At 37.7% G+C, this 14,653-nt stretch overlaps 1 protein-coding gene across 5 annotated transcripts in view; it reads right to left on the bottom strand.

Annotated features, from left to right (window-relative positions):
* LOC109074308 (adhesion G protein-coupled receptor B3-like) overlaps positions 1-14,268 on the bottom strand; it is a 156,034-nt gene extending 141,766 nt beyond the window's left edge. For 2 of the 5 annotated variants that reach the window (XM_042769362.1, XM_042769366.1), the window contains exons 1-2: positions 13,669-14,260; positions 11,147-11,912 (exon numbers count right to left, since the gene is read on the bottom strand). In XM_042769362.1, the coding sequence (XP_042625296.1) occupies positions 11,147-11,897 (751 nt within the window). In that variant the 5' untranslated portion in view covers positions 11,898-11,912; positions 13,669-14,260. Of the gene's footprint in view, positions 1-11,146; positions 11,913-13,668 lie in introns of all 5 variants that reach the window. The other 3 variants (XM_042769364.1, XM_042769363.1, XM_042769365.1) reach the window with 3 other exon arrangements.
* Between the last annotated feature and the right edge of the window lie 385 nt (positions 14,269-14,653).

The raw sequence follows: 14,653 nt of genomic DNA, 5'->3' as shown, positions 1-14,653 counted from the left end.
ATGAGAGCCGAGCTGGCGCTTCTTCTGCAAATGCTAGCTCCGGACAACCGCCAAAAGATTTAATACGCAGACATTTGTGTGATGATGTCCAACTCGTTTTATGAAGAAAAAAGCCTTAAGTTTTCAGAAACATCTATACGAAAAAACTTTGTCTGATGGGGACATTTTTTTGCCGGTTTTTCAAAGCTTCAAACTGATTCAGTGTTTTATTTTTGTCGTCGTAATTTGTTAATTATTTAATTATAAAAAATAAATTGCTATTTATTGTAGGCCTATTTTATGCTTTTTATTTAGCCTATATTATATTTATATTATTATTTTCTGTCCTGTTCTGTTGTTTAGGCTACAAAACATTAGCCGCAATGCCTCGCGCGCGTCATGCAAAAATGTAGGCTACTGAACTCGTAGAACTCGAGAATAGGCTACGTGCTACTGAGTCGCTGTCCATTCGAAAAGTGCTGAACTAGGCTATACTAACCTTATATGGAATCGTATTCTGAACGCTTTAACTAACAATCGTCATCTGTTGTGTATTAGGAATCAAGACAGGTAAAATAAAAATAAAAAATTATTTAATGACATTCTTGTAATAATAAAAAACTCCATAGTCACTGGAAGAAGGCGGCGGGAACCCGGCGAACATTTAAATAAAAACTTTAAAACCAAATAAAGATTAAAAACAGCGCGACAACGGTCGACTGCCACGCACAAACAAAAACCAAAACACAAAAAATAAAGCCCCAGGCCTGGTCCTCTCTCGTCCTTCACTGTCGTCGCTCCTCTTTTGTATCCTCCCAATCTCTCCGTGGGACTCGAGACCGGTGAGTGGAGCAGCAGGTGTCGCTCATTTACCAATCACTCCACCGGCCGGCGCTCCGTTCCCAACGGCTCTCGGCCCCGCCCCACTCGTCACAATTCTATATAGATAGATCATTGGAGCTAACATTCTAGGGGTAGAATGTCATTCTATGATAGATCACTTGGAGCTAACTGACTCTTGCCGTATCCGGTCGGCAAAACAACAAATTTCAGCGCTGTCTGATGTTCCTCTTTTAGATAAAAACCCAAGTCTAAATCGTTCATTGTCATTCTATATAGATCTTTCAGATTTCGGTCTGGATTTTCCATGCTACTATGATGTTGCCAATGGCGTAAGAAAAAAATATTTATCAAACGACAGTGCCCCCCGCCGATGATCCAATGCCCCTCCAGTAGATCTGCTCTGACGCCGACTCTAGAACTAGATTTACAAACTTGTCAAAATACAGGGCTGAGTATGCTTTAAAACACACACATACAGTATAATTATAAACTTCAATTAAACAAAATAATTTACAAACCTCCATAACATGACCCTAACTGGTTTCTTACTGTGCAACACACCATTATAAAAATATATGGTTTCATAACAGTTTGTACACGTCCATTTAAAAGTGGCAATTTAATTGCTAAGTGCTACTCACAGAGAGTTGTACTACACTTGCAGCAACTGTCGCTAAGCTATAATTGCTTTTTCAATTGCACTATCAGCATATGACAGATGCAACAAAGATTTCAATTCGATTCTGAAGTGAAACACAATCGCGTTTTTAATTTCAATATGGCATAACATGAAAAGAAATGCAAATTTTCTCTCTTCTCATTATAGTATACAGCTGCTAAACAAACCATGTCTTCAAATATCCCAGCTGAGATTTTTGTGGAAAATAATCACTTTTGAAACATGCGGACCCCCGACTATTCGGAGGCTTCCACGTGGCGGCCCAGGGTGACTTTAAAGTGCAGCCTTGCTCGACTAAGGTTGTGTCAGTCTGTGTGTTCGTCAGCTCTCCCCGGTCGCCCAACCCTCCATCGACTCGTCCTTGAGAAGCACTCTCATCTCTGCGGTTTGTCCTATCACATCACTGTTTTATGGCTGTAACATTAATAATAGGCCAGTTAATCTCATTGCCCATTTCTGAAAGTTCCCTCTCTTGGTGACTGAATTTTATTTGTGCATGCATCCTACATTATAATGAGGGAGAAAATAATCCTGTTTCCATTCTGATGCTTTATTAGACTAATTAAATCTTTTTAACTTGTTTATTTTTGGTCTTTCATAACAGCATGAAGCTGTATACTGTGGAATTTTAAAAGTTAATTATTCATGCCCTTGTTGTATTTAAAGTACTGCACTTCAATGCAAGTAAAATTAGTTTTCTATTTCATTTTGATCTATTTTATCCTAAACATGTTTTTATTTTGAGTAGGTTTCACTATTTTTTTTATTTTTTTCAATATCTATCAGCTCTCCAAGGAATATGTGTCAAGGAAATGTCCAAAATAGCATGATGTACTTCTCAAAAGAAGTCTCAAAAGACTGAGTTGCACACTTACACTGACTTCTTTCACCAATGCTAAATTATCTCTCAGTGGATGCTTCCTTCTGCTCAGTTGGGATATTACAGAGAGCAGAACAGTTTTTGTGACTGACAGTCTCATTTGGTTCGAATACAGGTTAGATGTTAATGGAAAAGCCTCTTTTATGCTCACTGTAATTTCCATGCTATGATTTGCAATTGTGACAGTGGAACACTAGATGATCTGACAGTATAATATATGCTGGAGTATTGTTTGGCAGAGAAAAGTTCAAATCTTTGAATATTCATAGTTTTATTGGATGAGTGACACCATTATATGGAGGAGACTGAAAAAAAAAATAACTGTGTAAAAAACAAGGCATAAAACATGGATTTTCATGGCACGCTGTGAGTATTTTTGTTCATTTCTTTCCAAAATGGCACGTGTTAAAATGGAAAAAATGCATATGAATTGCATTCACTACAAACAATAAATTCTGGATAAAACAAATCAGTGTATCTTTAGAGACACATTACTGGCAGCACATATTCATATGACACTGTGTTTGAAGTATGAAGGACAACGTGAACACAACCACATTTGGTTCTTGCTTTGATGTAGTGACGAAAAAAAAAAAAATTATTAACCAGATGCAAAAACTAAACATGAACACAGTATTTTAAATATAAATGTGATTTTTTTATCTATTCAGTAATTGCATTCAATAACACTACAATACTTGTCATAAACATAAAAATACACCAAATCTCACACCATGAATGATACTTATACTCCATATTCATAATATAATATAATATAATATAATATAATATAATATAATATAATATAATATAATATAATATAATAATATAACAATTTTTTTTAAGAGGTAAAGATTTAGCATTGTAAAATTTTTAAATTAAGCATGTATATACCATACATGCTTAATTTTAAAAATTTACAATGCTAAATAATTAATAATTAAATATGAGCCATACAGATCAACCACTAAATATATCCACAAAGAAACACACACACACAATAAACATATTTTTTGCTTTGAAGGGAAAAAGAATGCTAGTTCAGTAATCATATTTCTACAGAGAAAATGTCTTAAACTTTAAACAAGAAGCGTAGCCACATTCCATAAATCCTCTTGTTCGAGTTATTTTCTCGGTGCATGACAAAAACTTTTCTTTAGAATGATATCAGTACCAGGCGGATGTCACTATTATCATTACAAAGTGTCTGAGGCAGCCATGAATTATCCAGCTAAAGGCTCAAACTCATCCACTGTCCGTACAAATCAGTTCAGCTCATTTCACACTTGGAGCGACTTATTGTAAGCTATTCACATTAAATCTGAATCAAATGCATGTTGGACTAGCTTGAGCGGCCAAATATTTTTTGATCAGCTAAATAACCCTGCACTGTATCACACATTTTTAAAGTGCATGAACAGAATCAGTGCCTTGAGCAATCCATTGTTAGCCACAAAGACAAATTTGAACTCCCCCAGAAGAATTACTTTATATAATTCTATATAATATCTGTGCCAAATAGATGCATAACGGCCTCCCCAAGAGATGCCAAAGAACAAAAATCCCCAGTAATGTGAAATAGAGGATGTGCTCATTATTTCTGTTTCAGATAAATAGAGGTAAAAGAATATTAATAGAGGATTTATCATCAGCGTTTAATAATAAGAGCTTAATTTCTGTCATGCAGAGAAGCCTCAAAAAGTCTAAAAAAAAAAAAAAAAAAAAAAAAACACACACACAAAACTCAGGGCAATTATTGTCTGCAATTTTGCTCCACCCACTTTCCTGCTAAAATTATATGTCAATAAACTAACTACCAATGCTGTTTTTCGTACAGAGACAAGTATTCAAATCATTTTTACGAGACCATGAAGACCAGAAATATCACTGGTCATTGTGTTTGTAAAGCTCAGAGAGGCATCATCATAATTTCTGTGACTAAATATTAATTTGTGACAAATGAGTAATTTCACACCTGCCCTCCATTTAATTTTTTCTTCTTCAACTGCACCAACACACAATATCTCTCCTCCTCAAATTACTGAATTTTCAAAAACTGCAACATCACATCACAGCAACACTGTCTCAACCAATCTTTTTGTCTGACCAATAGAAGACAGCGAGAAGTGTCTGGTCAGACTGATTTAAAAACAGCCACTGCAATTCTGATTTATGCCACTAGTAGTGCAGAAATTACACACAGCATTAAATACAGAGCTGTAATTGTTTCAGCAGGATACAAAGGATATGACCTCACAGTTTCCAAAGAGGGAATACTTTAATTAAGCGCTTTTATGCTATGTTTATTTCTGCAGGTTCAGAGCTTGTTGTTATCTGCAATCCTTTCTAATCAGACAGTGACAAACGGTAGGTCAGCATGGCCACTGAACAGGGTCATCCCAAAGCATAATGAATCAATGAGTGTTTTAAAACATTTCAGCCTAATGTGTCACAGGAGAAAGACTCTTCACAAATACTAATGATAATAATGGTAATTTCACTCACTATACAGTTATCACATATACGGTGGGGTCCAAAAGTCTGAAAGCACTAAGTGAAAAGATTTCTGTTTTGCATTTAATGTGTCTTTGAAAAAAAAAATACAATTCAGAAAGAAATAAAAATAAACATTTATTTATAATTTAAAAGTATTTAGAATTAAATGTGTGTGTGCAGAGAGGGAGAGAGTTAGATATATATAAATATAAGATACATATATATCTCAAAACCTGGTGATTTTCAGTTTAAAACTTTTTGGAGCCCATATGTAATGGAATTTTCACTAGACAGTCAATTCAGAGTAAAATAATCCTGAGAGATAAAAGTCGCAGCATAATCACAGGCTAACAATAATCTTATATCAATGTTTTGACAACAACATAATCTTCCTAAAACTAGAGATATCTGATATCGTTTTGATGTGAACTACTTTCAAATAATCAGGAAAGCCAAAATATTTTGGAAGCCATGATAGGACTACAAAAGCTCTTGGAAAGTTATGTCTGAAAGGCCAAAATGAATGGTAAAATAGTGACATATGTAAACATAGTGAACATGATGATGAGGAACATTTAGCTTAGTCTAACAAATGATCACGGACAGCATAAGTGTTCTTTTTACTTGCAGTTCTCAGCATTTTTGATGCCCTAGACACTTTGCTCAAAAGCTGATTGAATGATACTTTCAAAGTGTAATCCTCCAATCAGAAGCCATCAATTTTCCTATGCAGCATGAGAGCATCATTTTGATGATGATGCTAGTAACAGGACCATATGGTCATTCAGCAGTCAGGGACCTCCCAGGAAATCTAAGCTATAAACTTGCCAAACATTTGTGGGATGTAACTAACTGGCAGTGGACAGATTCAAGCCTACCAAAGAAGAGGGTATAAATGAAAAAGAAATGATTTGGGAAATGCAAATCGGGTCATTTGCATAAATATAACTTCATGCCAATCAATATTAATTAGAAATGGTGATGAAAGAGAAGATGCGGTTAGAATGAAACCCATTTGATTTGTCTCTAGCTATTTTGAAAAAAAAAAAAAAAATGCAATATTCTCAAATCACATAATTAATCTGAACCGTGTTATACGGGCCAAACCGACCTCCCAGAGTTCTGAATATGCAAATGTGAATTTCATGCTCACTTATTTATATACACAAAACATTTGAAATCACAAGTGGAGCCTTGGGATTTCTTGCTTGTCCATGTGATCAATTACAGCTATCTACTTGATTTGACTCTGTAAACACAGCGGAATGTATGACCTAAATAATTACAAAACACTTTTGCTCAGGGCTACCTTTCCCTTCATGTTTTTCAAAGTGACACAGAGGAGCCCAATTCAGTAGATTGAAATTGAATTTAATATGCACCCGTTTATAGCTGTACTGTCTAACAGGGAAATGTGTAGGAGAGAACATTTTTGCTAACATGACAATATATTGAGTGTTTTATTGTTTTTAAGAGAAATAGAAACTGCACAGCTGGAAACATTTATGGACTTTGGGTGCTGAAGTCACTTCTGAAACAGTCAGATGTGCAGTTGATATTTTAAAATGTACAAAACTGTATAAGGAATATTCTGGAGTTAGGTTGAATAAAGCTCACAGGACTGTTGATTACCACCATTTCCATAATTTCCAGTTGTACCTCCTTTACTTTAAAAAATAATATCTAGGTTATAATAAGAGACTTACATTGGAATGAGGGCCATCTGTTTAAAAAAATATAATCACAAAACATAATAGGGATGCTAACATGATTTTCATGAGGAAAAAAGCTTGCTGACTTTTTTGTGTAAACTTAATGCAAATTTTATAATTGTCAACAGAGCAAGATCTGCATCTGTCCATAAAAACAGGCCGTTTTGTGATACACAGTACTATGGTATTTCCCCACTACCCCCACCCCCTCCCCCACAAGCACAAAAGTGTAATTCATCTATAATAAAGCGGTTTAAATTGTTTTTGTTGTTGCCACTGTATGATGCCGCATACCTGTGATATCTAGAAACTGCACAAATACATCACATTTAAAGGTTGAACACACTAGAGCGTTAGCAGCGTCTATTACTTTTTTTCTTGCTGGCTTTGCAAAAACTAACACGGGCATCATTATAAAAGGCTTTAGAAGTAGTTTTACTTATATGAATTTGATTGATATGAGCTTCACAAATAATCCGTGTACCACAGAGGTTTTGCATCCTATTGGTAAATACAATTTTCATTGATGCTTAACACTTCCTCCTACCTATATCAGAGTCAGAATCTTGAAGACAGTAAATAAATCAAACGGATCCTATTTACTATATAAATGCACAATCCTGCTGCCTCTGTAATCTTGTATCAAAATGCAATAACTCGCTCTGCCTCTAAAACAACATTTCTTTTTAGCTGCATCACTAATCCCTTTCTCTTTTCAACCATTCTCCTCTTTTCCTCTGGTAATAAACACTATATATACATAATAAATACTATACTGTATAATAACTTATAAAAAAAATGTGCAATGGCTTGTGAACTAAATTTTACTTTGACTTTAAAAATCTATTTTTGCATAAAGCAAGACACCTCAAGCACAAAAATAACATTAGACATTAAACGAAAAAAGAATGAAAAAAGACTACAATAAATATGGATGCATGCATTCTCCCTTCAAGAAGTGACTAGAATTCAAGATGGCCTCCGAGTTGAGGGAACAATGGTGATCAACACGATGCGCTGTGACTACTGATCAAAAGTGAATAAAAGGCTGCACTATGCAGTGGAGATGCAGAGCCTTCTCATGGCCCCTGGCATCCATAAAAGGGGCCTCGCTCTTCTAAACTGCCAATAAGCCAGCAGTGTTATTTTCAATATCTTCTTTGGATTGTAACGATAAACCCAAAGGGTTTAAGACAAAATTCTCTGCAAGTGCAACAATAAGAAAGTCTACAAATAATTCATTGGAACAATGATGCAATCCACCCAACACTCAGAGGTCAGAGAATACTAAATAAATCATTCTTCATTCTCATTTGTAACCATTCATGTTTCTCTGAAATCTGACATTTTAAATTCCAGTGGGAGTATATTATCACATGTGCATGACTCAGCACAAACTGACACACTGTGGACGTGCACTTCATTAGCATCAGCCAAATTCCCCTTTCTTGCTCGCGCAACACGCTCTGGAGCCCTGGGCCTGACAAGGGTCGTTTGCACAAAGTGACAGTTCAGTTCCCCCACAGATCGGAGTGCAAGGGGCCCGGACCCTGCAGTGCAGTCAGGCAAGTTTCTTTTCCAGAAATGGTCAGGCAAAAGAGCAAACGGCCACTGATAGAGGAGGGCAGACCAGTGGTGGAGAGAGAGAGACAGAGAGTAATGAGAAACAGCCTCGAGACGTTGCTCATCTTCTCCAGCAGGGCTTCATTTGTGACTAATTTAGGAGACACAATTCGGAGCATTTGACTTTGAGCCATCACATCAAGTGTAACTGTGCCTGGAGAGGAGATGATACAGAAATAAAGAGAAGAAATGCCACTTGCTGATAATAAGAACGTGTGATTGCCTGCACGTCCCATATATGGCCACCACACAAAAGCAAGGAGCCCTATGGGGACCACTGCTTAAAAAGATCATCCATAACAAGACTGCGGTACAAAAATAACTCCATACCATGTAAGATATGAGTTACATTGGTGCATCAACAATATAAAGGACTCGGGAGTGGGAAAAAATTGTATATAATGCTTAAATCCCTTGAAATCTGATGGTCAACATTTCAGCATAGCTTCATTCAAAGCCATTTTATCTGTTATTTTTTTTTCACCAGCAAGTCCTTTATGTCACATCAGACAACCATGTCATATCAAGTTGATTGCTGGAGCTGTGAATAAATTGTGGCAGCCTACTTTATAGACTATCTTGCTGTGCAAAACTAGCCTTGGCATCCCATTTTCCCAACCGCGGTTTCATGGCCAAGGTTGACATTTCTACAGAAATCACTAGTTTGAAAGTATGAAGGCTGGTGAGATGGATTTCACTGCTGATTATGTGTGGGTGACGTTCAAACTTGTGTCAAAAAGTGGCACATTACAAAATGGCTTCCAACTCCAAATGTAAAGTTTCAAACATTCAGGGTATAAAAGCCTTTCCTGGTCACATTCTGGCTGATCGAAGATGTGTCCTCAAACAAATGTCTATTTGACTGTTTTAGTTTCATAACTGTTTGCTGAAATTATGGTTAGTTGTAGCCAAATACATCAACCTGTTTGAGGCCATTTCAACAAACCTAACGTGTTAATACACCACCAAACCCATGAATCAGTTGCTGCAATATTCCTGCAATCAGCTAATGCCTGCTCAAGTGCGTTTAATGTGCACCAACATCATAATTATCCATTATGCAAGTCTAATATGTTTTTACATTTCAAAACATTTTACTTTCATTCTTGGCGAGGCAGCATTTGAAACACTGATGTTATCATAAAGTATAATCAAGCTCATGTTTTTGCTGGCTTGCTGGATATCATCCTGCAGAGTGTAATGAACCAGAAAACCAGATCCTCTCATCGCCCCATTCAAAGACCACACTTTGTTACCATGCACACAACCAGGCGTGAGGGATATCAAAGACAACCATTTATTTTGGACCCACTCGGTTAAGATCTTTTTTTGTCGAGGCTGTTTGAAGGCGTGCGCTGCTGAACGCTCATCCGGAGGGGCAGGAGCCTCATTCTGACACTACAGCGGGGCTGTGTGCTCTTTTAAACCTGTGATAGCAATCCACTAAAGCCTCAGCTCTATAAATAGAAGCTTTCAGTGTAATCTTCGAAAAAAAGGAAAAAATAAGCTGGTGCATTTAAGCTTCTCTAAACATGCAGATAGCTGAAAGTTACTGAAACATTACTTTTTAATAGTAAAGCTATATTTCCAGTGCCTATGACGATGACTTAATACAAAAATTCTTTGAGATGGGAGTTCTGTTTAAGAATTCATAGACAAAGAAGGAGTGACATCAATTATAGAGTCTGTGATATAATAAAACGCTCGCACAATAATTGGGGGACAAAATAATCAATGGCTTAATCTTCATTTCAAGCTTGATTCATATTTAAAACATTACCAAATGAAAATTACTCTCTGTTACAAGATCGTAAATGGAATATGACACAGTTTGGAATGTAATATATAAAGCTAATTTGAAAAGGGGGATGAAAAACGAAATTGGGGGCCTACTTAACTCAACTGAACCTTGACAATTCCAAAGCACCGTGTTCCGCTTGATCGGGAAAGCTGCCACCTTCTCCCTAGGGGGTTATTATTTTCAGCTAGTGGAACCAGAATGCCATAGAATGGTTACTCCCTCTCTTTCTCTCTCTCTATCGCCACCTCATTATTCATTATTTTTGAATCACCGTGCTGGGATTGAAGTGAGACTGTCAGCATCCATTCTCGCCAAATCATCTCTGTGAGCTGTTGTCCTTTCACAGTATGCTGGGTCATCCCTGCCTCCAGTTGATCTCTATCTTGTGCCAGTTGTGAAATGTTACAGATGCTAATTAGCTGTAACATCGGTGACCCCGATACCAGTCGATTATACATCATCCCCCCATCAGAATGTTTATTGCTAACAGATTCCTTCGAAGGCATTTGTGGCAATCTGTTGCTGCCAGCTTCCATGGCAAGAGACAAAGCTGGGCAGCAGAGGGACGATTGATCACTTGTCACTGATGGAGGCTGACAGCAGCATAACAATTACATTCAGGCCAAAAGGCTAAGTATGGTGTAAGGTGCTTTAAGTTCAATTGACCCTCTTTATTGCCAAAGCTTTTCCAAAGAGCGTATTCAGGAATTCTGTATTGCTATTTGGATTTGCGATTAAGTAGTGAACTCCAAAAGACTGAAAAACTTGTCAATGTTTACTCTATTAAAAGATAAAAGCGATAACATGATGTTAAAATACATTAGACTTAGTACCCCTGTTCCAAAAAATAAAAAAGGGGGGTAATTAATTAATTGCAAACCAGGTGGTTACACTTCTGACATAACATAAAAAACATAAAACACATCAAGTGTCCTGTTTGGTACACCCAGAAACTGTTGTAAAACTAAACAAAAAAAGTCATAGACATCAGTAGCAGAGCACAGCGAGCTGTTTTTGGTGTTCTTTTATGTGGAAGGGTGGAGGAATACAAGGGGGCATCATAAAGACAGTATAATTAAGCTGTGAAATGATCTCCAGTGTTAAAGGCCTGCAGCTGTCTGGTTCATACTCACCCTCCTTGGATGGGCGCCGCACCTCCGCGCTCAGATTGCACACCTGTGCCGAGCGCACCTGAGGAGTCAGGCATCCTTCGGTTTGGGGATTTAAAGGCAACACCACGTTACTGAGCATCAGCACACTTTCAGATTCCCCATCGCCTAAATGTTGTGGGCAGGTGCATTTAACGTAGACTATTCCACATGATTCAGCTTTCTCTCCTTTCAAGCAGTTTTCCAACCACGTGCATAACACCTGACATCCAAACTGACTCGGGCTCGCCTTGTTTAAAACCACAAACTCCACCACAGACCTTTCCTCCTCTTCTGTCTTCTTTGTCATCAATCCGTTGTAGTCGTATGCAAACACTCGCCGGATCTGCACAAAATTTTTGTCGTAATGCAAAAACACATAAATATTCTTGGCGTCATCACACAGGTGCACGATGGACTCATTGATCCTCAACAGCTCGTTTATCTTCTCGTGAGAGAAGTGATCAAACTGGTAAGCCAGCAGAGAGAATTCAGAACAGCTAATTTCTGGTTTGTAAAGTTTTAGGTAGATGCTGTATTTGGTAGGATCTGGGTTCTCCAACGTCCAAGTGCAGTTTGTAAAGTTCTTGGGAAACATTTCATTTATCGAGTAAGATCCATAGATAACTCCTTTTACCAGCGTGGAACACCAGAAATCTTGGGCACCAGTATATCCAAACATAACCAGGAGATAGGTGGAAAATATATAAATCAACAGATTACGAACAGCCTTCATCCTATGTCATTTGGCCTGCAAGAGAAACAGAGATGCACTACGTATATTGTCAGCCTATATGGTGTGAAGTGATGCTTTCTCAAAGAGTTTCAGTCCAAGATCTCCTATGACTATACAGTTTAGCTTTGTGTTAAACACACACTTACCTACACTGTTCGTTTTCTACCACCTATTTTCAATCATAAAATACCATCTCGATTTTATAGAGATCCAAATGATCCTTTCCATGGGAATGTAACACATTTCGGATAAACATTGCCACCTTGTGGTGTTTAATAAATTGGGGGTAATAACTTTGGGCATCTGCTGTGGCAGGATAGAACTGCATAATGTTTAGCGATCAAATTATAATTTAACATGATCCTTACACACTGAATGATCTTTACCGTGTTTGAATGACTGATACAATGATCCCTGATATTCAGTAGCTTTATGGTCGTTATATTAAGTAGCGACTCGTTCGTTTGTAAGGATAAAAAAGGTTGGCATTGCATGCCACGAACAAAAAAAATACATTTTGGCAAAATAAAACGCTTTGTTTTTTATTCATTCGAGGATAATGTGTCGCAATTCTGCAGTGATCTATATGTGTGACCGCATAATAATCATCTAGCTACATATCTGTCTGCTCAGACACTGTTGAGATTTCTATTAAAAAAATAAAAAAAAAACACTTAAATTTACTAAATACCGTCTTTTATATAAAGGGAACATATCCGATTGACTGGATGGACTATAATGTCGTGATCTATACAAGGATCAAAGCAGTGTTACTTTCATCATCTAATTCCCTTATTGAACGCAATCTATGCTTTTCATGAGGCAAAAACTTTGATTTCGATTTAATGATTTTGTCTCCGCGACGATCTGCTATCCGTGTCTCATCATAATGTGCGCAAATGTGTTGAATTCCCAAATATTCTAGAAGTCTGAAAGAAAGGCGGCGGATAGAAAGAGAGATGGAGATCCAAGCAGAAGAGAAAAGCTATTCGATGCTCTGTTTGCATGAATCCTGCAGGCATTGCAGCTGTGTGCAGTGTCACAGCATTCCCAAACCGAGCCTTTATTTTCATTCTTTAATCACCTTAAATGCGGCACTACTTGCAAAACATAGCAAAACGCGTACGATGCGATATATAGAGGGGTTATACACGACTATAGAGGACGAGACAGTATTGGCGCACATTGCTATCATCGCGCGCTACTTTTCCTTTACACCGATGTCGCGTCGCACGCTGGCACTTTTCGTTCATTATCACGGGAGCGTTTCAGTTTGTCGTGTCGCGTCACGATCAGTAATATGAACGGATTAGAAAGGGGGAAAAGCTGTGGCGACAAAAATAAATAACTAAAAACTGCAGCGCCGTCTTTTCATATTCACACTCTCCTACAAAAAGAAGTCTAGCGTGATTTTCAATCGTCAGTTTCTGGGGGTGCAAACCTGAATGTGGTCACCAAAACGGATTTTAAGATATAGGCTACAGTCGGCACAAAACTCCAATCGGTGTCATTTGCCTGTGAAACTCGTCGATCATCGTTTAACTTCCCACTGGTCCTGATGTAACGTTCGAGTCCTCTGAAACATTGACGTAGTTTGTATTGCATTAATCAGAATGAACCGTGGAACTCAGGTCTTTAACTCGTTTATGCATTGGAGAGGGATAAACTTGGGCGAGGGCCATCTCAGTATCGTTTAAACCTAGGCTACCTATTTATCCATCTACTTATCTATAATAATAATATTAATATTAATAATAAATATAAGTCTTACCTTGCACTCTGAAAGCTATGGCTATTTTCCCCACATACTCGGAAACATCCTTTAGAAATGAAACGTGTCGCTCCCCTGTGAATCGATATCTCCCATTGCCGATGATAGAAGTCTAGAGCAACAAGATGGTCAGTGAGCAAAAATGCATTAGTCTCCAGGCTGGATCATCATCTCGCTCCTCTTTTTTTTTCTTTCCTTTTTTTTCCACCTCAACGCAAGCAAGTGATGAGAACGCAACTGAAGTCAGCGGACACTATAGAACGAGGGCTAAAAATGTTGTGAATCTCGACTGATCATTAGTCGTTGTTTGCCCGTCCCTCAAGAGATGCCCAGGTCGGGTAGCGGGTAGAGCGCAATCCCTGACGGATGGAGGATGCTGCTGACTCGCTGTGGAGTGAGATGGAAAGCGCTTTCTCGCCGAGCCTCAGGACTGGAGCTGCAATATCACGTCACTGCCACTAAGATAAGGCACGTATGGACGTCTCGAGCTGCGTCTCTCACCATCTCACCCCCCTTCCCCTGGATAACATAGAAACTCTTTTTTTATGGGAAAATCAAGGTAGAGGAATGTCCCTCGGACTGGAACTATCGACACGGTGTCTTTTCTGCGATCGCATGGACTTTTTTTTTTTTTTTTTTTTTTTTTTTAGCAGAAGCCAATGGAATAATAATTCATAATAGGCTTGTTTCCTGTGGGATTACGTATTTGCATGAGATTTTGAGGGGGACTCGTTGCTTCATCGCACCATTATGAAGAATTGGATTTTTTTGGTTTCGAGAAAGAAAATATTTTATTAATTACTTGTGTTAATTGAAAACCGTATAGCCACTGAGAATATTATAAATGTATAACAAAACATGCTGAATTTTGGAGATATATCGACGTATAATGACATTTGGGTTTGAATTCAGACGGGATATCGTTGATTTTCTTCCAGATATAAATATAGATGTTGAGAGAATTTCTTTGTTTTTCTGTTTGGGT

Source organism: Cyprinus carpio, chromosome A13 (assembly GCF_018340385.1).
Source record: "Cyprinus carpio isolate SPL01 chromosome A13, ASM1834038v1, whole genome shotgun sequence".
Taxonomy (NCBI): domain Eukaryota; kingdom Metazoa; phylum Chordata; class Actinopteri; order Cypriniformes; family Cyprinidae; genus Cyprinus; species Cyprinus carpio.
This window is presented reverse-complemented; position numbering and strand designations above follow the sequence as displayed.